The following is a 23,357-nucleotide window of genomic DNA, read 5'->3' as shown; positions in this document are numbered from 1 at the left end:
GGGGACCAGTCAAGAGCATGGTACAAATGAATAATATGATCAAAGTTAACAGGCATAAAATATCAAATGAGCAGTAGCTTATGTAGAGTGGAGAAGCTTAAGCGTAACTCATGTAGATGGAGAGGCTAAAGATTAGAGACAGGAAGACTGTCAAGAAGAACGTTACAACGATCTTTGAAAACAAATAAAACAAAGCACCACATGAAATAATTGCCTTCTCACTAATTGTTCCTAAATTGTTCTTTTAAGTCTCAACACAGAATTATCTTTAGTGAATTAAGCCAATTTAAAAGCAGCTCTTCCATTGTTGATATCTAAGGGCACCCTGCAATGTTATCTTTAGTAGCATGGTAGCTGCTAAAATACAGCTCCTGACACCACTTGAAAATATTAGAATCGAAGGTTGTATGGTTTTAAATACATACATACATAAACAAGGTTCTATGGAGGAGCTCGTCCTTGGTCCCACAGTGAGATCACCCTTTCCAGAACTGAAACAACACTACCATCGGAAGTAGATGCAGCAACCTTGGATTTCCATCACTAAGCAGTGCAAGAAGAAGGTACACTGCAAATGTTCCCACATCAAAGAAGGTAACATTGGTCCCTAGAGCAGAAGTCGGTCACGTGTGGGCCTCTAGATGTTGTTGGACTGCAACTCCCATCAGCCCGAGCCACCATAGCCAATGGCAAGAGGGGATGGGAGTTATAGTCTAATAATATCTGGAAGGCCACATATTCTTCATGCCTATCCTATAGGATTATTTTATTAAGGCAGCCTCCCTCAACCTGGTGCCTTGGACCACAATTCCCATCACCACTGACAAGTGGCCATGCTGGCTGGGGCTGATGGGAGTTTCCAAAATATCTGGAGAGCATCACACTGGAGAAGGTTGTATTAAGGGATAAATGGGCATTTCAGACCGGAATGTCCTATACACCTATATTTTACTCAGTTTGCATAGCGTCAAAGAGAATCCATTGGATGGTAAGATGAAGAAAGTTGAAGTTTCTCAGCTTTGCCATTTATTAACAGTGGAGCTGAAGGGTGGGGCTGATAATTTCCCAGGGATGTTTATATAGAGGGAAGGGTTAAAGAGGGGTTTGATGTAACTCTGTTCCATGATTAAGTACAAGAGACTGGGATTGTGTAATGCCAGACTACAGGGAGGAGAATGCAGAGGGAATGACATTCTAGATATACATAGAGCCTGGAGGAGCTGACAGAAGAGAAATGGAATCTGATATCATTGACCAACTGACACTATGTATAAATCTTTGTTTATTTTAAAGCATCGGCCATAAACAAATGAGGAAGTTCGGTGTCGAGTATTAAATCTAGGTGCATATGAGGGATGATTTAGGTTGGCAACAGTTTCCCAGTTTCAACATCATGGGAAACCATGGTTTAACAAACCAGGTTATTTGCACTGAAGCAGGGTGCGCAAATGGAGGAGGGAAGGGAAGGGGCAAGCACAAGGGCACAAGGCTCATTCCTGGTCTGATAAACCATGGTTTATTGTATTGCAATGTCCAAAGTGAACCAGTGTAGAGCAGGGATCCCCAACCATTTTGGACCCATGGGCACATTTGGGAATTTGCGAAACTGCTGCGGGCACCACTACAAAGTAGCTCCCCACAGAGGATGTGGCTAGTCACATAATAGCCGCCGTGGGGGCCTGGCTAGTCAAAAGTGAACCAAAGAGGCAGAGTGGGAGAGATACAGCAAGGCTACAGGCTGGGAGGGGGAAATACCAAGGCAAAGAGGTAGAGGGGAAAGAAAGAGCAAAGCTAGAAAGGGAGAGAAAGAAGGCTAGGGATGGGGAAGGGAGAGAAATAGCAAGGAAAGGGGTTGCAGGGGAGAGAACTAGAGAGGCTAGAGACTGGAAGTGAGCAGAAAGAGAACAAATGGGAAAGGTTTGTGTGGATGGAAGATTAGACGGGACCAGAAAGTGACTCTTTCCTTCTTTCCCTGCTCGCGAACAGCTGACCTGCAGCAGGCGCCAGAACAGGAAGGAGAACCTGTTGTTTTTCAAGGGTTTTATTAAATAATTTTTGTAAGGGGGCAGGGAGTGGATAGCTTCATGGGCGCTGTTGTAGATCCCTGCCAACATCGGAAACCCCTGATGTAAAGTTTTAGATAAGAGTGTTTCCATAATATCAAACTGCTTTCACAAAATTCCCTCAGGTTTTTCTGCATGCCATTGCAGGCAGCCGCTTATGCCTAATATTACCAGTTAGAGAACCAAAGGCTACTGGGTACTTGCACCACCTCCATCCCAGACAGGGAAGATCAGCCTGGCCCTAGCTGGATATAAATGTCTATTAGCCACTTACCACTTCGTTCTGGCGCTGTCAAAGTGATCATGTTCCTCTGTCTTTTCCCTCCATACCCCTTCCTTTATGTCTCTTGTCTTTTAGTTTGTGCATATACCTTGCACCACTGGGTAGGCATTTCAATCAATGTGAGCTACTTGAGGAGATATTTTTTTGTCTGAAAAGCAGGATACAAATATGGTAGATAAATTAAAAACGTATTTGTCTTAGGCATCCAATAAAAAACAAATTTTGGCTAGTTCATCCTGAAATATTGTTCCAGTTAAGAGTTCAGATTTAAAAAATGATAACTATTCCCCGGACAGAAATACAATAAGTAATATGCTAGGTCTTCTGTTACCAGCATACCATAAATGTATCCTCTATATCCAAATTAAATTTTAGTGGCTCTAACCTCAATAATCCATGGCGGGCATAGTTTAGAACTGGAGCGCTCTAAAGATGCTCCATAAATTTCAGCTGGTCAGATCAGAAAAGCATCTTTCCATCCCATGAGTCCAAGAGAACTTCAGTATATTTGGCAAGGATTACACAATCAACAGGAATGAACCTCCCCCGTATTAGCCAAATGCATTATATAAGAAATTTAGACTTTGCTACTAAGAAGAAAGAAAACCGAGGCTCCCTTTACCAAATAATAAATCAGATCAGGATTTGCTCCAGAAACGTTTCTGTTTATTAGTTTCTTCCTGAGTTCATAAACACTGATTTTGTGAAGTTCCATTCACCACAAGATTCTGATTGCCTGTACTTGTATATCCAGTAGTAAGGCCTTTAAAGAAAAATCATTCGGGTTTAATATTTTAAAGAACTTACCTGTATGTGTGGGCGTGTTGGTAAGTGCGGCTTCCTCTCAAATAAGTGTTAGGCACCCCATTCTCTTTACAGATAAGAATACTCTCTTAATGCCATCCCATGCATCATGTTTGAATGTCAAGTACACAGGCATTCTAGGTGGCTGCCTCACAGCTGTGAAATCCTTTCTAGTCTCCCGAAGTCTACACTTAAGCATGTTCAAATGCAGTGCCATAACTTTCTGTTCGAACTAACATTTGATGGCTGGTGGCTGAGACAGAAGAGAGCTTACTTTAAGTAACTATGTTTTCTCTATCTCTTTCGAAAATGATGTGCCTGCATGCAGATGCTGAGGTAGACTATGAGAGGCCCTTGGCAGGGGTCAGCTCAGCTGTGGCTTTTGGAAGCAAGTACAGCATTGTTTGGGGCAAGAGTCTTCATTCAGGAGTGTATTCATCTGGATGAAATACGTTCACTGCCACAGGACACAGCAGTTATTACTTTGCTAGTCCTCCTCGAAGAATACTTTTTGCCTCATTGCTACGATATTATGCCCCAGTCTCATAGTATGCAAGCTCTAAGAGATTTTTCTAGCAATTTTAGGTTTCTTTTTATCCTGTTTCCTGCACCCTTCTATCACAATTCCTCTGCAACAGCAAGTTTACTCGGTACCACCAACCCCTTTGACTATCTGCCATGACATGCCCCAACAGTGTACTTGCCTAGTAGCAGATGAACGTATTTGCAGTCCTAAGCTATTTAAGTAAAATATTGCTTTGTTATCTGCTCACCTTAATACTATCATTTCATCTACCTTTATCCCTCCTATCTTCCTCCTGGACAGAACAATGTGTTTTACTCCTTTGGAACATCTTTCAGATAAAGAAATTATATAATACTATGTTAATATTCTATTTCTTTCATGGCTCCCCTACAATGTGTGGCAAACTTCTAGGCTGCAGGTCTTTCAGACAAAGGTCTATCTTACTTTTGTTTGTTACTTGCTATGAGCTGGGATAGGTGAGGCCACCTAAGATAACAACATTTGTGTCCTAGTTTTCCAGGTTACTAAATTAAGGTGGAATACTATTTCCTACTAAAGGAAAACTTTAGTAACAATTCAGAACTAAACTTTGCACAGGCAGGGGTGTGTGTGTTTTAAATGTGGGTTTTCAATTTGATTTTTAAGCCATATTTTGTAATCACTTATTTCTCTATAGTTAAACTTTGCACTGTCTCCTTGCTAACACCACTATGTGATTGCCTGTGTTTATGGTTTAAGATTAATGGAAGGCTTGTACACGCTACACAGGCTTTTGTACACCCCTTCTCTATGGGCTTCATCACACAGAACTTTTATCCTGCGATTGAGATAGCTCCTTCACAGAAGTTTGCGGGCTCTTTACATGATGCTGTGACCCTCCTGCACTAAATGCCCTTTGTTCCATTTTAAACAGATAGCAGATAATGAGCTATCAAATTACCCAGTTGTGTCCTTCAGTTTCCTCCATGCAAAGAGTTAAAGCGGCAAGACGAGGAGTGAGATCAATGAAAGATAATGGAAGACTCAGATATGGGGAAAAGGTGGGGAGGAGAAAGGAAGCACATGTAAAGGGAGCTGTTGTGATCCTGCATTTAAAACAGAAGCAGAAAGCCTCATTTTACATGCAGGATTTTAGGCTAGTGTAGAAATGCCCTATGAATCCTTTGGTTTGCAACCGATATATTCCTCTTCAAATGTGAGTAAACACAGTAATATCTAGTATTACAGGTTATGCGCTTGCACAAGATCCTTTGCTCATAACAATATATAGGAAGCAGAGCAGAAGCCTGAAACCAGGCCATGTATGTATATGACAAGGATCAACAAAACATACTCCTCAGTAAATGAACTCTCCACCACAGCAACTCATTGGGAAAGTGGGAGCCATTTGCCACAGTACAATCACCATCATATAATTCAGGCAGGGCAACAACGAGTTTATCAGAGGAACACCTTCTTGTGATAACATCAAACTGTAAATTCATAGTAAACGTTGTTCCAATTGTAGCTGTGGTTGACTATTGTACAAGAGGTAGAAACTTTCACTGCTGTAATATAAACTGATCAGGATCACAGCTGAAAGTGTTTGCTTGTGTTATAAGTACCTGAGGTTATCTTGAACAGTTTATATAACAAGAGTAATACTAACAACTCCAGCAAAGGAGATCATTACCTTGTCGTGGTGCTGGAGCTTGAGCACCTCTATGACGCCATGAGCTAAACCGTGAAGGGACACCCAAGACAGGAAGGTCATGGCAGAGAGGTCAGACTAAATACGATCCCTGGGGAAGGAAACAGCAACCCATCCCAGTATTCTTGCCATGAAAACTAAATGGATCAGTACAACCAGAGATATGTCGGTATACCATCGGAAGATCAAAATGCTACTGGGGAGGAATAGAGGATAAGTTCAACTAGCCCCAGATGTGATGACGCAGCTAGCTCAAAGCCGAAAGGACGGTTAGTGGCCGATGGTGCTGGTGGTGAACGACGAATCCGGTGTTATAAAGATCAACACACCATAGGAACCTGGAATGTAAGATCTATGAGCCAGGACAAATTGGATGTGGTTATTGGGGAGATGTCAAGATTAAATATAGACATTTTGGGTGACAGTGAACTGAAATGGACTGGAATGGGCCACTTCACATCAGATGACCACCACATCTACTACTGTGGACAAGAGGACCACAGAAGAAATGGAGTAGCCTTCATAATTAATAATAAAGTGGCTAAAGCAGTGCTTGGATACAATCCAAAAAATGACAGAATGATCTCAATTTGAATTCAGGGTAAGCCATTTAACATCACAGTGATCCAAATACACACCCCAACCACAGATGCTGAAGAAGCAGAAGTAGATCAGTTCTACGAGGATCTGCAGCATCTACTGGATAGTATGCCAAACAAAGATATTATTTTCATTACAGGAGACTGGAATGCTAAGGTGGGTAGTCAAACGACACCTGGAATTACAGGCAAGCATGGTCTGGGAGAACAAAATGAAGCAGGACATAGGCTGATAGAATTTTGCCAAGACAACTCACTCTGCATAACAAACACTCTCTTCTAACAACCTAAGAGACGACTTTCTACATGGACTTCACCAGATGGTCGACACCGAAATCAGATTGACTACATCCTTTGTAGCCAAAGGTGGTGGACATCTATGCAGTCGGTAAAAACAAGACCTGGAGCTGATTGTAGTTCAGATCATGAACTTCTGATTGCACAATTTAGAATCAGACTAAAGAGAATAGGGAAGACCCACAGATCAGGTAGATATGACCTCACAAATATTCCTAATGAATATGCAGTGGAGGTGAAGAATAGATTTAAGGGACTAGATTTAGTAGATAGGGTCCCGGAAGAACTGTGGACAGAGGTTCGCAACATTGTTCAGGAGGCGGCAACAGAAAACATCCCAAAGAAAAAGAAAACCAAGAAGGCAAGATGGCTGTCTGCTGAGACACTGGAAGTAGCCCAAGAAAGAAGGAAAGCAAAAGGCAACAGTGTTAGGGGGAGATATGCCCAATTAAATGCCAAATTCCAGAGGTTAGCCAGAAGAGATAAGGAATTATTTTTAAACAAGCAATGCATGGAAGCGGGAGAAAATAATAGAATAGGAAGGACAAGAGACCTCTTCCAGAAAATTAGAAACACTGGAGGTAAATTCCAGGCAAAAATGGGTATGATCAAAAACAAAGATGGCAAGGACCTAACAGAAGCAGAAGAGATCAAGAAAAGGTGGCAAGAATATACGGAAGATCTGTATAGGAAGGATAATAATATCGGGGATAGATTTGACGGTGTGGTCAGTGAGCTAGAGCCAGACATCCTGAAGAGTGAGGTCGAATGGGCCTTAAGAAGCATTGCTAATAACAAGGCAGCAGGAGATGACGGCATCCCAGCTGAACTGTTTAAAATCTTGCAAGATGATGCTGTCAAGGTGATGCATGCTATATGCCAGCAAATTTGGAAAACGCAAGAATGGCCAACAGATTGGAAAAAATCAACTTATATTCCCGTACCAAAAAAGGGAAGCACCAAAGAATGTTCAGACTATTGAACTGTGGCACTTATTTCACATGCCAGTAAGATAATGCTCAAGATCTTGCAAGGCAGACTCCAGCAATTCATGGAATGAGAATTGCCAGATGTACAAGCTGGGTTTCGAAAAGGCAGAGGAACTAGAGACCAAATTGCCAACATCTGCTGGATAATGGAGAAAGCCAGGGAGTTTCAGAAAAACATCTAGTTCTGTTTTATTGACCATTCTAAAGCCTTTGACTGTGTAGATCATAACAAATTGTGGCAAGTTCTTGGTGGTACGGGGATACCAAGTCATCTTGTATGCCTCCTGAGGAATCTGGGTAACGACCAAGTAGCAACGGTAAGAGCAGACCATGGAACAACGGACTGGTTTAAGACTGGGAAAGGAGTACGGCAGGGTTGTATGCTCTCACCCTACCTCAGATATGCAGATGATACCACTTTGATGGCTGAAAGTGAGGAGGAGCTGAGGAACTTTTTGATGAAGGTGAAAGAAGTACAAAAGCTGGGTTGCAGTTAAACCTCAAAAACACCCAAGATTGTGGCAACCAGCTGGATTGATAACTGGCAAAAAGAGGGAGAAAACATGGAGGCAGTGACAGACTTTGTCTTTCTAGGCGCAAAGACTACTGCAGACGCTGACTGTAGCCAGGAAATCAGAAGACATTTACTTCTTGGGAGGACAGCAATGACAAATCTTGATAAAACAGTGAAGAGCACAGACATCACACTGACAACAAAGGTCCGCATAGTTCAAGCAATGGTATTCCCCGTAGTAACCTATGGCTGCGAGAGCTGGACCATAAGGAAGGCTGAGCGAAGGAAGATAGATGCTTTTGAACTGTGGTGCTGGAGGAAAATTCTGAGAGTGCCTTGGACTGCAAGAAGATCAACCCTGTATGACTGGAATACAGCAATTGAAGGATATAACTTGTTCAAAAAGAACAGGAGGAACAGAAAGGGAGGTGGGGTTGCACTGTATGTGAAAAATACATATCTCTGCACAGAAATACAGGAGGAGGAGCTTGGTAGCCCCATCGAGAGCATCTGGGTTGAAATAAATGGAGCAAAGAATAAAAGGAACCTGGTGGTCGGAGTCTACTACCGGCCACCCAATCAAGGAGAAGACAAGGATGAAACTTTTGAAAAGCAAATAGCCAATGTTTTAAGGAAGCATGATGTAGTAGTAATGGGGGACTTCAATTTCCCCGATATTTGTTGGAAGGCAAATTCTGCAAAACATGGCCCCTCCAGGAAATTCCTGACTTGTGTGGCGGATAACTTCCTCCTACAGAAAGTAGAGGAAGGAACTAGGGGATCGGCTATCCTTGACTTGATCCTAACCAACAGAGATAACTTAGTGGATAAAGTAGCAGTTACAGGAACTCTGGGGGAAAGCGACCATGTTGTGCTTGAGTTCTTGGTTCTAAGGGAAGCAAAAGCCGAGTGTAGTCAAACGCATACCCTGGATTTTAGGAAAGCTGATTTTCATAAACTCAGAACGATGATCAGTAAGGTCCCATGGCAAGCGATGCTAGCGAGAAAAGGAGTCCAAGATGGGTGGGAGCTTTTAAAAAAGGAAATTCTCAAGGCACAATCACAAGCAATTCCAACAAGAAGAAAAGGTGGAAGACAACAGAAGAAGCCAATGTGGCTTCACAAAAAGCTTAGGGATGACCTGAAAACAAAAAAGGGCACATATAGGAAGTGGAAAGAAGGCCAAGTAACAAAGGAAGAGTACAGGCAGATAGCACAGAATTGCAGGGATGGCATCAGGAAGGCTAAAGCTGAGAATGAGCTGAGGTTAGCAAGGGATGTTAAAAACAACAAAAAGGCTTTCTTCAGCTACGTGCATAGTAAAAGGCAGAGGAAAGAAATGGTGGTTCAGCTATTAAATAAAGATGACAAAACGATAACAGATGACAAAGAAAAGGCAGAGGTGCTCAATTCCTACTTTGGCTCAGTCTTCTCCCAAAAGAGGGTCTATGACCCCCTGGCAAAGGCGGTACAATCCTGCCCCTTTCAGTACAGGCTGAAGGGGCAGGATTGCAGCTTGAGATCGACAGGCATATGGTCAAGGAACACCTCATTACTTTGAATGAGTTCAGATCTCCAGGGCCAGATGAACTGAATCCTAGAGTCATAAAGGAACTGGCAGAAGAACTCTCAGAACCGCTGTCTATTCTCTTTGAGAAATCATGGAGGACGGGGGAAGTGCCAGATGACTGGAGGAGGGCTAACGTTGTCCCTATCTTCAAAAAGGGTAAAAAGGAGGAACCTGGGAACTACAGACCAGTCAGTCTGACATCAATCCCTGGGAAAATTCTGGAGCAGATCATAAAGCAATCCATCTGGAAGCACCTTGACAACAATGCCGTGATTACTCGAAGCCAACATGGATTTGTCAAAAACAAGTCCTGCCAGACAAATCTGATCTCATTTTTTGATCAAGGAACCTCCCTTGTAGACCGTGGGAATGCTGTAGACATCATATACCTCAACTTCAGCAAAGCTTTCGACAAAGTGCCCCATGATATCCTGATGAGCAAACTAGCTCAAAGTGGGCTAGATGAAACAACGATCCGGTGGATCCACAGTTGGTTACAGAATAGGACTCAAAGAGTGCTTATCAATGGGACCTTCTCAAACTGGGGAAAGGTAACGAGCGGGGTACCGCAGGGCTCAGTCCTGGGCCCAGTGCTCTTCAACAACTGTATTAATGACTTGGAGGAGGAGGTGCAGGGAATGCTGATCAAATTTGCAGATGACACAAAATTGGGAGGGATAGCTAATACTTTGGAAGACAGAAACAAAATTCAAAGTGATCTGGATAGACTGGAGCGCTGGGCAGAAAACAACAGAATGACATTTAATAGGGACAAATGCCAAGTTCTGCACCTAGGAAAAAGAAACCAAATGCACAGTTACAAGATGGGGGATACGTGGCTCAACCACACCACAAGCGAGAAGGATCTTGGAATTGTTGTCGATCACAAGCTGAATATGAGCCAACAATGTGATGTGGCTGCAAAAAAGGCAAATGCTCTTTTGGGCTGCATTCATAGAAGCATCGCTTCCAAATCCCGGGAAGTACTAGTTCCCCTCTACTCAGCACTGGTTAGGCCTCATCTGGAGTACTGTGTCCAGTTCTGGGCACCACACTATAAGAAGGATGCAGACAAACTGGAGAGGGTTCAGAGGAGGGCAACAAAGATGATCAGGGGACTGGAAACAAAGCCCTATGAAGAGAGACTGAAAGAACTGGGCATGTTTAGCCTTGAGAAGAGGAGGGGAGATATGATAGCACTCTTCAAGTACTTGAAAGGTTGTCACAGAGAAGAAGGCCAGGATCTCTTCTTGATCATCCCAGAGTGCAGGACACGGAATAATGGGCTCAAGTGACAGGAAGCCAGATTCCGGCTGAACATCAGGAAAAACTTCCTGACTGTTAGAGCAATACAACAATGGAACAAATTACCTAGGGAGGTAGTGGGCTCTCCCACACTGGAGGCCTTCAAGACGAGGCTGGACAGCCATTTGTCAGGGATGCTCTGACTTGGATTCCTGCATTGAGCAGGGGGTTGGACTCGATGGCCTTCTAGGCCCCTTCCAACCCTACTATTCTATGATTCTATAACCCAGTCCATACTCCAGGAAATAAAGCCAGACTACTCACTTGAGGGAATGATATTAAAGGCAAAACTGAAGTACTTTGGCCACATAATGAGAAGACAGAACACCCTGGAGAAGATGCTGATGCTAGGGAACGTGGAATGCAAAAGGAAGAGGGGCCGACCAAGGGCTAGATGGATGGATATTCTGGATGCTATGGATGGTGACGGACTCTACCTTGAGAGAGCTGTGGGTGGCGGCGGCCGATAGGAAGCTCTGGCGTGGGCTGGTCCATGAAGTCACAAAGGGTCGGAAGCGACTGACCGAATAAACAACAAAACTTACAAGTGGAATCAAAATGTTGTGCTTGCTGCAAATGTTCAATCATCCACAACTCCCCAGCTCGCCCTCCCTGTCTGTTGTCAAGATAAAAATAAGGTGTTTGAGAAGACTGATGTTATTTTGTCAGGGTTTTTTGTTTTTGTTTTTTAACTTGCTCTGTTTCTGAGCCACATTTCCATACTGGCTATAAGAACTAATATCTGGTGGTTATTCTCTTTTAAAATCATAATTAGGCCTTGTACAATGCTATGACAGCTCCCTTCTGAAAATATATAGTACCGTCTGCAACCCCTTTGCCAAATGCAGGGAACTGACATTGCTACACAAAATATCACGGGTTTCCTTTCGTGAGCCACCTGGGCAAAGGCCCTTTTTGCAACATTTTGCACAACGCTCAGTCAGCAGGAAGATCCAGAGTCTTCTTGAAGACAGACACGTCATGGTGCCATTTATTTAACTGGAGAAAAGTAAGCATGCTTAACTTCCTCTCACTGAAACGAGTGGGCCTTAGAAGTACTTAATTTAAGAGACTTTTGGAAACCGTCCGCGTTGACATGTGTCAGTGTTGTAAGATGGGCGTTTCTAATTTGGTTTATTTGTTTAAAAACCTATGGGAACCTTTCCGCATAGCTACACGACGACGGAGACACTCACCTCCCCTTCTCCTCATCAACCACAAGACCAGAGAACCCGACGGCCCGCAGACAGGTATTTCAGCCCTCAGCCAATGCGGCTCTACTCTAAGTCTCACGTGGTATTCTTCGGCAGGCACGCGCCGCTAATTTAAAAGCCGCCGCTTGGAAGAAAAGGATTGGTTGAAAGAGAAAAACCTGGGCGGGCGAGGGCTCTTTCGCCTTGCTCCCCCACCCCCACGTCACATGACGCTGTGTAGCCAATGTCTTTTAAGACATAGGTTCCAGCCGGCCCGTCTCCCTCGCCGGCTTTCAGCGTCAGAGGCAGCACCTCCGCTATGTCGTTAGCAAAGCTCACCCGCCAGTTTAACCGCTGATTGAATCCGACTCCTTGGACTCGCCCGAGCGCTGTCAATCAGACAGTGAGCCACTTCCGGACCGTACGTTGGCCTTTAGAACCTGAGGAGGAGTGGGAGGAGCCCGTTGGCGCCTCCGGAGGGTTGGGCTAGCGGGGACGTCCGGAGACGGGACATCGCGGGCGCTTCCGGCGCCATTTTGCCCCCTGTCCGCGGGTGGAAGGGGGCGCCTGTCCCTGGGGAGCGACGGAGAATCTGAGGCAGCAAGCAGCGTCGCCTTCCCCCAAACAACGAGACAGGAAGACGCCAGGAACTCGCGCTTTTCCTAACTCGGGTGTATTTACGGCGGGCGCCGAAGCGGAAAGTGGCTTTATGGCAACCCTAATGTGCCTACTGCGAATCCTGGAAGCTGAGGGTAGGGCTGAAGGAGGGGGCGTTATAGTGCAATAAGAAGCCCGCGGTAACGTTGGACAACAACGGGTCAGCTCTAAGTGGGCCTGACATGGGGCACAACCCTAGTTCATGATACCCCTGCAGTGTAGTCCACTGTTGTGAGGTACTTCGACGCATCTGATACTCAGTCGGCAGTCAGACTGCTGGGTGAGGCCGAGAGGTCCAGCGGGGTGGGGACCTCATCCCCGCGATCCTTGTCTGCGATCACAAACGTACATGCCGAGCTGCCTTTCCCCGCGCAAATCCGCTGGCGGAGCCCGGCTCGGATATCAAGAACAGCGCCGGCGGTGGGTTAAACCGTCACTTCCCCCACCACCACGGCGGCCATCAGCATCGCCTCCCACCCTTAAAAAAATAAAATCAAATCCCGGACCTGTAGTTCAGCTCGAGCCTCGGGATTGTTAAGCAACGCTCAAGGGCATTATAGTAAGCTACACACAAGCGCTACAGCGTCCCGCCAGTGGTGGTCTTGGATTCCTTGGGCCTGGAAGCCTCCCACGCAAAGCGCACCTCGCGTTGTAACGAAGGTCAAACCGCGCTCCCCCGACCCCCCCCCCCGGCATTGCGGACGCTCCTTGCGCGCCGTTGGCTTCCATGCAGACGCGTGGCGCTTTCACTCTTCGCGAGGCGTAAAACGAAAAAGCCGAGTCAGCCCGGAAACCGGGCACTCTGTGCGCGCGTGTCCCTCTTCGCTGTCCAGCTCCACGGGCGACTCCTACTCCCGCCTTTTCCAGAGATGATTGATGTCATCTGTTTAAATGACAGAATCGGCGGAAGGGGGAGAGAGCTGGAGGAAGTAAGGGGGTGGGGGAGCCGCTGTTGTCTGGACAACCAGGGCGCGCGGGGTAAAAATACGCCTACGCTTTAGGATGGGAAGGGAAAGAACACTGGCCAACGACGCAAGACATCGCCTCTGCGTTAGCGAAGGCAGTGGCTAGTTAGCAGCAGCAGCAGCAAAGCCGCCCGCTGCCTGGCGATGTTTGTCATGTTAACTCCAACGCTAAACGTATGTAGTTGCCCCTCATGCCTGCTTACCTGGGGGTAAATCCGCTGAGTTCAGTGGGATGTACTCTCATGCAAGCATATACAGGATTACACAGTTACTCTGCATGATAATAGTATATTAAGCGGCATATATGTATTAATATTTAAATTATAGAAAGATTTGCCATTAATAATATAATAAATCGCTGTCGCAATTGCTCATACTCTGGAGGAGCCTTGTGCATTTTAGTGGTACTTTTTAATGGCAGTCTTTTGGAGAATAAAGGTGTCTGCAACAAAAACACATACAAAGTAAAATGCTTTCCATAGAATCTCTCTGTCATCAGTGCCACTGTAGACAGTGGCCATTGTCACCACTATGTGATAGGCAGAGGTCAACACATCTTTTCTCAATGCCTCGTTGGGAAAGGCTATATTTATTTGACCTGCCATTCATGCTCCTGGAGGCTCCGGTGTAGACTTGCCACTTGGACATTTAAGAGAGAAAGCGTTACATAGCATGGATACTTTATTTTAAAACATGTATACCTAATCTTATCACCGAGGAGTTTTAGGCAGTTTACAACAAAGATGCACTGGTGAGACTCTACCTGTTGAATTTCTATTTATCACACAGTTAAAGGTACAAGAGCTCAGCCCTAAAGATGGAAAGCACAGCTGTAATGTCTATTAATGAGAACAGGTGGGTAGGGTGGGAGTAAAGCAGGGGTGGGCAACATGTGGCACCCCAGTGTGGCCCCTGACATTCCCTGAAATTTGGGGGGACCCCAAAAAAACATCCAAAGCTGTTACAGAGTGCCAAAAGGGTCAAGAACTGGAAAGGCCACCATAAATAAAAGTGTTTCATTTAACAATGGGATGTTTTAAAGACCCTGGAAAACAGTATTTTATATGCTTGAAACATTAAAATGTTAATAACCTTTCTACCCAGTACCTGTTTTGAAACAAACAAACTTGATCTAAAACACCAAGTTCTAAAGCATCTAAACAAGGGTTCCGCAACCTTTTTGGTCTCAAGGGTCAGATGTGATGTTGAGTCAGGGGCCTCACAGACACACGCGCGCGTGCTTGTCAGGGGCTGCACAGACACACGCACACATATCCTGCTAGCAATGGTGGGGAAAGAGCAATCTGTATCAGGATCACTGGGTGAGGGAATGGAGAATACACGTGGGGGGATTTCAGTGGGGATCATAACAGGCTTGGAGGGCTGCAGATTGTGCACCCCTGATCTAAACTAATCAAGTGCATACTTGAGAGAACTGGATGGGAATAATGAATCTCTGTTATGCCCTGCCTGGATGTATGTTCATCATACAGGATGAATGTGGAGCAGAAATCAGATCTACATGTAAGGAAATGTAGATTTAAAATCTGTATCATAGGCCATTGTAAGTACAAGCTAACCTAATGTATGGAGAACAACTTAAAGTGACATTCAGCCTTCTATTGTAAAAGATTGCAGTCAGAGTTCGGGTAGTGGCACTCTGGTTACTTTATACGTTGGGTCTCCAACCTGATGCCTGTTGGCACCAATGTGGCCTCAAACACCTCTTGGCACCTGCCCAGCTACCTGCCCCTCATGATTTTTAAGATTTTTTTTTTAATTAACTGGGAGGTTGGCATGCTCCAAAACACAGTGCTGTCTTCCAATGCCATCTATATTTGAGTTCAAAAGAGTCATTTTGGGGTTTGAAGACGTGTACCCCACCTCTGCCTTGTACTTAGGTTTGGGGGCAAATTACTTTTCTTTATAGTCTCACCTGTTTGCCTTCTGGGAAATGAGTGTTTTGTGACTGGACTGGCCCGCTGTGGCAGACATTTTGTGAGAGTGCCCACAACTCTCTAAATTCCAAGTGTGTCCACTGACACAGAAATTGCAAAGAAATGGAAGCTGCCTTAATTGGCACTCTTTGGATGTGATCCACTTGTATGGGTGTTGAGCAATGAAATTAAACTTCACTGGGTTTAAAATTAGTGCCAAGTACCTAATTAATTACTTTTTTAGGATTACATTGTGATGCTTACTGCCACTGCAGTCCTGTGCATGCCTACTCAAAATTGAGTTCCACTGAACTTACTCCCTGACTTATTCCCACATAAATGTATAGGATTGCAGCTTTAATCATGTTTTATGTTTAACTCTCTTGTAAATGTTAGATCCAGATGGTTTTGTCTAAGGGCGCTATACATCTGTAGAATATAAATAAATATTTATAGTGCTATCAGCACTTTTAGGTACCACAGGTTTCAGTGGGGGAGCTGTGCATGTGCTCAACTCTCCCACCAAAAGCAGTGGCATTTTAAGAGTACTTAACTGTGGCGAGATCTTGCTTAAAAAAAAAAAAAAAGCCTGCCTTTTACTTGTTTTACCCTTGACTAGTATCAAGTTTTCTAAAAAATCTTGTCTATAGCCTACCTCTTAGTGAAGTGATAAACCTGTGTTGGTGCTGTACCAGTTCAGACTGCAGGTGGATGCTCCTCCATAGAAAAAAATTCCCTGCACAGAGAACTCTAAACGTTAGGGAAAAGGATTCTAGTCTAGCCTTCTTCCTGACTTGCTAGTTTTGTGTATGTGTAGTGATTTTTTTTAATTGGAGAAATATCATGTAAGCTTCATTGTATGAAGTAGTACAACCCAGATACAGGTTTAGTCTTTCATTGAGGAGCAGGCTATAATAAAGGTATTACAAAAAAAAAAGTGATGCCAGTCAGAATCAAAGAGAAAGCATTTTCAGTTTGATCCTCACTGGCATCACATTAACAAGGGGTGAAGATATGGCTTCACTAACTTTTCCCCTGCAGGTCGAAAAGTAGGTGGAGGGCAGGCGATTTTGATCAGAAAATCTGCATGTGGGGAAAGTTTTAAGCATTCCCTCCCCCTGCTCTGATCAAATTTGGAGTTCCCCACAGCTATATTAACACTTCAGAGTTAAACAAAACTACCATGGCTGTCTAAAAAAAAAGGTGTTTTCCTCTGTCCTCTATCTGTTACATTTACACTGTTCTTGAAACACAGTACTTTTTATCAATGTTCTTTGATAGGTTCTAGTTTTACTTTTATAAAATCCACCATAGGCAACCTACAAATGAGTTATTACATATGAGTCTTTTTCAAACTTTGTATTATAAAAGAAACTGGTAGGTATTTATTGAAATTAAAATTCACTAACAAGGACTACTTAGACATTATCAGTTGTAAGCCATTATTTTCAAAGTCCTCACTCATGCCTTTTTATTAGCCAAATATACAGTTTAATAATCCCTGAATATACATCATAGACTGTTGTACATTGAACATATCACTGCACTGGCTACAAAAATTTCAAAGTGTTCAAAAACAATACTTTTAATTCTCCTGTACAAAGTCAATATTTACGTCCACTTACAAAAATGTAGCTGTTTAGAACATCGCAGAAATGGAAAACTTCTCGCATTAGATGGTAGTGTCTACCAGTCTTCTGTATAATCAATTTTTTGATTGATAGATTTTAAGAGGCAGCCTTTTCAGAAATTAGTGTTTATTCACTAACAAGGCCAGATTTTCAGAAGACCTCTAGCATGCAGAATTTGCACTGGATTTTCAAGAGAGCCAAGACTCTTACAGCCCAATTCTATGTATGTTAATCAGTGGGACTTACTCTCGGGTAAGTATGTATAGGATTGCAGCCTTAGCAAACTTACACCTGTTCCTAAGTACTATAGGTTGAATTGAACTGTGAAGCAGAGGATTGGATTGTGTTAAGATGGATTCATATGAAGAGTTAGGATTTCTTTCAGATAGAACTGGTTTAGATATTCATGTATCCCACTTTCAAAAAGCAGTTTAACACCTGTGTACATGACAGACCAGTCACAATCTATGTTTCCAAAGAGACAAGAAATAGTCAAGTAAGTGATATGTCAAATTAACAAGGTACTATTTTTAGTATAAGAAGTAGAAAATTTGAGAAAAATTAATGTGAGGCTGATTATATCCATTTTTACTGAGACATGGGCCCCATTTTATTCAGTAGTGGATTGCTGCATTAGTATGAATACCTTAGTATTTAGGGAATTCAGACATCTGAAGGGCAGATTTCTCATTAACAAAACTGTTTATTAACACTTTCCAAATCATTAGACTGATTTATTTGCCAGTTACCATATCAAATTCTTTCATCTGACTACTGTTATCATCTGGAATTGATTCTAAACACTGATTTGAGCAAGTGTCCTGTAAAAAAAAAAAGTTACACATTTTAAGAAAAGGAAGTACAACTGAGAAGTTATGACCACTTTTTTCTTATGAAAAAAGGTGCGGACAGATATTATAAGTGTAAAACACTTCAGATGACATTTTTGTGGGTGACATTTTTTTAATTACATTTTGTGATGCTGTGCTCAAGTAGCTGTTGGTAAACCTCATCATAAACATGTATATGGTGTTAGCATCTTTTGTGATTGGGTTGGGCTAATGTCATATTATATGGGAGACTGGCACCTTGGTCCTACACGCCTGATATTTAATTATGTCCTATTGATTTCAGTGAGAGAGTAGAACTAGAAATTATGCATTAGATGCGTAGTGACTCCTTCCACCCCAAAAAGCAGCCTTCTAAGTTGTGATTGGGGGGTGGGGGGTGGAGATGGGAACATTTAACCATTACCAGATGCTGAATACCTCAGTCCAGCAACAGAAACTGAGTGCATAGCACACTTTTGCCTTCGTGGCTTCTGATTAGCAGGGAGGATGTGAATGTCCTTGTTAAACTGGGGCATCCATAGTCAGTATGCTATGCCTGACATACGACTGAATCCAGATTGTCACTGTTAGAGTAGAACCATTGAAATCACTGGATCTACTCTAAGTATGATTAAATCTAGACCCAACCCAGTGTATCCACTCAGGGTCAGGAAGTCCAGAATTATAAGAAGGTCCCCAGATTTCATAGAAAAAGCAAACGGAAACCAACTTTTAGATCCTGGGGGTGGAGAAAATTATTAAGTGTTAATGTAACAAATACGTTTGTAAACATATGGACTATACAGCAACATTTGTAACGGGGCCAGAATTGGTTGCAGCTCCCTGTTTAGTCTCAACAGAGAGCTGCACCCTCCACATGTGTCAGACTTCAACTCCTATCAGCCCCCACCAGCAGTTGGCTGCTGTAGTCTAACACATCTGGAAAGTGCCAGCTTGGGGAAGGCTGGTCTAAGTGGTAAAACTATGGTTTGCTTCCACATAATATGTGAAATGGCATATGACTCAACCAAGAGTTTTGCTTAGTCAATACTTCCACATGAAAGAGCTGGTAGAGGGGAGACATACATATTTCAAGTAACTTGGAACATTAAATCATCAAAGTCTGGAAAATGCTGATCTATGTTACAAATGCTTTAAAAACAGGAGATCAAAATAGTTATAGGCTGTAAAAAAAGAAGCAAAATTCTCAATTTAAAAGAACAGAAAAGTTTAAAGCTTTGCTTTATCATTTCATGCCCTACATAAAATATGGATTCACTAGATTAAAATAGAACAAACAGTGGAGGCCAATAAGGATAAATCTCACATGTAAACTGCAGACACAACAGTAATGAATAAGACAGTAAATTACAGCAGACATCAACAATATTCAAACATGAGCTATGAAAAACTTTGCTAAAAACAATATATTCAGAATCCAGGATCCTTTACATCTATTTTAAGTATGTATGTATTGATTTCATTTCTATACTGTCCAATAGCTGAAGCTCTCTAAAGAAAATGGTTTGTTAAGTGATGCATGTTAGGGAAAAGTGTTGAACCAAATGTGTTTGTCTGTTTTTTAAAAATATTCTACAACCTGCAGAAATTATTTCTATTCACAGTTTATACACTTTTCTCTGACTGATGCATATATCTATATATACACACACAATACATGCTTTTATTAAAGAGATGTATAGCATCCTGCATTATGTAGTAGTGTTCAGAGAAATGATGTATTTATAACACCTTAGAAAGAGTTGCACATCCCAATTCTCTAAGTGGATGCTATTCCATTGGCTGGATCTCTGCCTCCAGCACTCAGGGCTAGACTGAGTCCATGTACACCTAATGCTGAACAGATGCTAGGACTCAGACAGCACCAATCATCTGTAAGGGTTAGGCTGAATCTATAACAGGATGGCACAGTCCAAGCTTACTGGACGAACCAGCTAAATATTTTTTAGAAACGTTTTTTAATGATCTTTCCATTCTTTGAAAGCTGCTTTTAATATTGAAAAAAGCAGGATTCTGATACAACAACAACAGCCTTGTGCTATACACATATCAGCACAAAAAACAGGCAGCAATTATTTTTTTCTTTGACACTGGAAAATCCAATCTGGATCAAGAATAAATTGGAGGATGGTATTAGATTAACTGTACCTTCTGTCAGTGATCATTATGTGACTTAATAAAGCTGGAAAACAAAGTCACATGTATCTGGGATTATTTACACTGTCAAGATTGTATAGGTGGTTATCTCAGAATTTTTTCCCATGGTATCATTTCGGCATAAACTTTCTATACTAATAAAAAGTTAAAAGTTGCAGCCACACTCCCTTTACTGGCTATTTTAGGTTACAATGGCCCAGATCAAACATCAGATACTCTTCTACTCAGCTGCAACCTTGAGGATGTTTCATATGAAGGATTTTAGAGCATCTTAACTGGGCCTTTGTTTCTTTGTGAAATTGTTACACCAACTGCAGTATTCCTCAGAGGAAACTGAAGAAACCCCAGCATGCCATATGGATTTAAGCTGTTGATGCCCCCACAAAAGTAGCTGCCAACAAAATAGCAGAGCAAACAGCCACATTGACTAAAAATGTAATGGTCACTGCCCAGTTGAAGTGCTTTGAGGCTCTAGGCAAACATCCAGGTACAAGAGGCTTTCCAACCTGATGTACTTTGACTTCTTTGTGACCCATTCAAGTCACTGCCTTTAAGGTGAACAGTAACAACCAGAGTGTGACTCTGAACCTATAAACAATTTGAATTCAAAGTTCTCTCATAATGTGGGAAGTATTTGAATCTCTTCCATTCTCACCAAGTATATCAGTTGTGTATTGATAGCAGACAGGAGAAAAAACCCTGTCGGAAAAACCAACACCCTCCTGCATGTTATAGAAGCACACGTTGTCATTGCATGTACAAACCAATGGCCACATTTCATACCACCACTGCGTTAGAATTGTATCAAGTAAATGCGTGTCAAAGCAAAAAACTACCATTATTTTTCATTCCTGAACTGCTGTACCGTGGCATGTTTGCATACTCCACTGATACATACATCTTCAGTATGGTTTGGGTATCAGAATGTAAATATTCAACAGATTTTAAAATTGGTTCAAAAATCATAAAGAAGAAACAAAACCCTTTTCATTTTCTGAATGAAAAATTCTAAACTTTAAAAAAAACTTTTGACATTAGACATCTCCATGAAACATTCAAGTGTCCATTGCTGGTGCTGTAATTATTGTGTTTTGTTTTGTTTTAATGACAGTGTGACAATGCTTCTCTCTGGTGATTAGTAGCCATGTTACCAATAAATGGTATGCAGTATGCATTCAAAGCCTGAGAAGAAACCTCAGACGTCACTCTTTTTTTGCAGTTGGTCCAGTTTCCTTTTTAAAAGACTATAGTTTTCTCTGGTCCCAGCTGCTGAAGGGTCAAGCTTCAGAGAGACTTCATAGTGTTTCTTGGCTAAGTCAAGATTTCCCCAGCGATGGTACAGCACAGCTGAAACAGCAAAGAGGAGTTTTTGTTAGCGATGTTGTTGAAGAATAGACAATCTTGCCAATTACTTAGAAAACATTAAAACATTTGGTTGGCTGTCGGCATGGTGGCAGCTGGCTCTGTTGCCAGCTGGAGGAGACCCGTTTGGGAGCCAAGCAGGCCAAGGAATGACAAGAGTGGATTGTGCTAGAGCCATAAATTGCTGTTTTTATCTGGAGAGCTCATGGTGGTTTGCAAGCACGGCACAAAAGAGCCAATTTGCCACCACTGACATGTAGCCACCTCTGGGCTGCAGTGTGCTGCCTGGTTGGTCTATCATACAATGCAATAGGCTTTGCATTCTTGGAAACCCATTCTCAGAACTCCATTCTGTTGCTGGCAATTTGTTTAGCAAGCAGGCAGATAGAAATCTAGCCAGCAGAAGAATGCCTTAAAACAGTAGTTTTTAAAGACAATGAACATGAAAAGAAGTACAAGCAATGTGTCTTTAAAAAAAAAGAAAAAAGTTTGCACTAGGGGAGCTGTAAAATGTCTTACCCAAATTACCATGGTAACTGGCTGCAGTTGGATTGGCTTTAATTGCCTTGTGGAACAAAGCTTCAGATTCCTGAATAATTCAGAAAAAGAGATCAACGGGACAAGCTATTTTTGTAGTGCATACAATGTCAAGTACAACCAAACACTACCAATTACCTCATGCTCTGTGGTCTATTAATGTGATTATGTCACCATATTTTTTCATGTGCATTCAGACTTCTACTTTTCTCTAATGGATATACATACAATATAATTCACAGCCTGATCCAGCTGTTGTCTGGTAGTCTCTGTCAATTAAAGAGTAATTACTTCAGTGCTAGTAAGAACACAAAAACACTTGTGGAGTGCATTATAAACCGGATGCTCACACAAATCACCACTTAAAACCAGCATACTTGCATTAAAGTGAAGTTAGTCCCAATAAAATCAGTGGGATGAAGCTATCTTTACTGCAGGTACATTAGCATACATCACTGGTAGGCTGCAGCCAGAGAGATTTTTAAAATTACTTTCATTTTGCAGCCAACACTTCTGACTTCTAGAAACAGGAGATTTTTTTTCATTGATTTTCTAATTGATTATTGTTTCATGTCTGGTCCAAGCTTTTCTCAATTTTCTATTTCCATTTGTTTCTTACAATAAAATCCCTTAGCTGGAAGGATTGAAGCTATTGGATATTTTCATGATTCATTTTTATTTTAATTTCTGTAAGGCATACATCCCTCCTCCATTACATCATTAAACTTTTAAACACCATATTTAATCCAATTTTCCCAATTACTGCTTAAAGAAAAGCAATGATTGAATAGATAAGGAGGTCAACAAATAAGTCAAAGAATTGGATCACATGTAGTTCATGTTGACATAATTAAAGGGTTACTTAACACTGTTTTGTATGTCTGTTTGTAATATCAGGTTAAATGCTTAAGTGGTATCAAATTTTAATCTTTGAGAAAAGCCGTAACTTATTTCTGTACATCAGTTTGGCTTGTTGCATATAATACAAAATAATATTTGGGACATTCAGGCATCCTTTTCAACATGGTTTCTAAATTATCCTAGAAGATACTCTTGCATGCTTATCTCTCCCTCCCACCCCCACACACATCACAAAGCTCATTAGCATATTCCCACTAAGGAATCTAGTGGCTCTGCTTAGCCTGAAATAAACATTACAAATGTCAAGTAGCCTCTGCTGAGGTATCCTCCCAACAGACAGAAGCCCATTTGGACTGCACCTAAGTTCTCTCTCAAGATTAAACATATGGAGCCAACAATAGCGTCGGTGATTATAATAAAGCTTGCAAAAAAGCCACTCTCCTGGTCACCTGTAAAAACACATTCTAGGCAGTGTCCTTTCTGTCTGGCACAGTAAGGTTGCTTTTTTAAAATTCAAGGGAATAACAGCATCCCAAGAACAACTCCAGATGGTCTCTCCAAATGCA

General features: G+C 42.3%; 1 protein-coding gene across 7 annotated transcripts in view; it reads right to left on the bottom strand.

Annotated features, from left to right (window-relative positions):
- The window catches only part of LOC146350291 (gamma-glutamylaminecyclotransferase-like), a 98,953-nt gene that overhangs the window by 15,342 nt on the left and 60,254 nt on the right, over positions 1 to 23,357 (bottom strand). For 3 of the 7 annotated variants that reach the window (XR_014789246.1, XM_084844677.1, XM_084844679.1), the window contains 2 exons: positions 21,913 to 21,982; positions 17,707 to 21,378 (listed from right to left, as the gene is read on the bottom strand). Coding sequence is in view for 5 of the 7 variants with exons in the window: in XM_084844677.1 (XP_084700803.1) it covers positions 21,227 to 21,378; positions 21,913 to 21,982 (222 nt within the window). In the remaining 2 variants the exon portion in view is untranslated. Of the gene's footprint in view, positions 1 to 2,337; positions 2,495 to 11,836; positions 11,930 to 12,172; positions 12,236 to 17,706; positions 21,379 to 21,912; positions 21,983 to 23,357 lie in introns of those variants that run through there. The other 4 variants (XM_084844680.1, XM_084844683.1, XM_084844682.1 and 1 more) reach the window with 4 other exon arrangements.

Source organism: Heloderma suspectum, chromosome 3 (assembly GCF_057233095.1).
Source record: "Heloderma suspectum isolate Gila_16-S chromosome 3, 16-S_ref, whole genome shotgun sequence".
NCBI classification, from domain to species: Eukaryota; Metazoa; Chordata; class Lepidosauria; order Squamata; family Helodermatidae; genus Heloderma; species Heloderma suspectum.
Note: the sequence above shows the minus strand (reverse complement) of the source record. Positions and strands in the feature narration are given on the sequence as shown.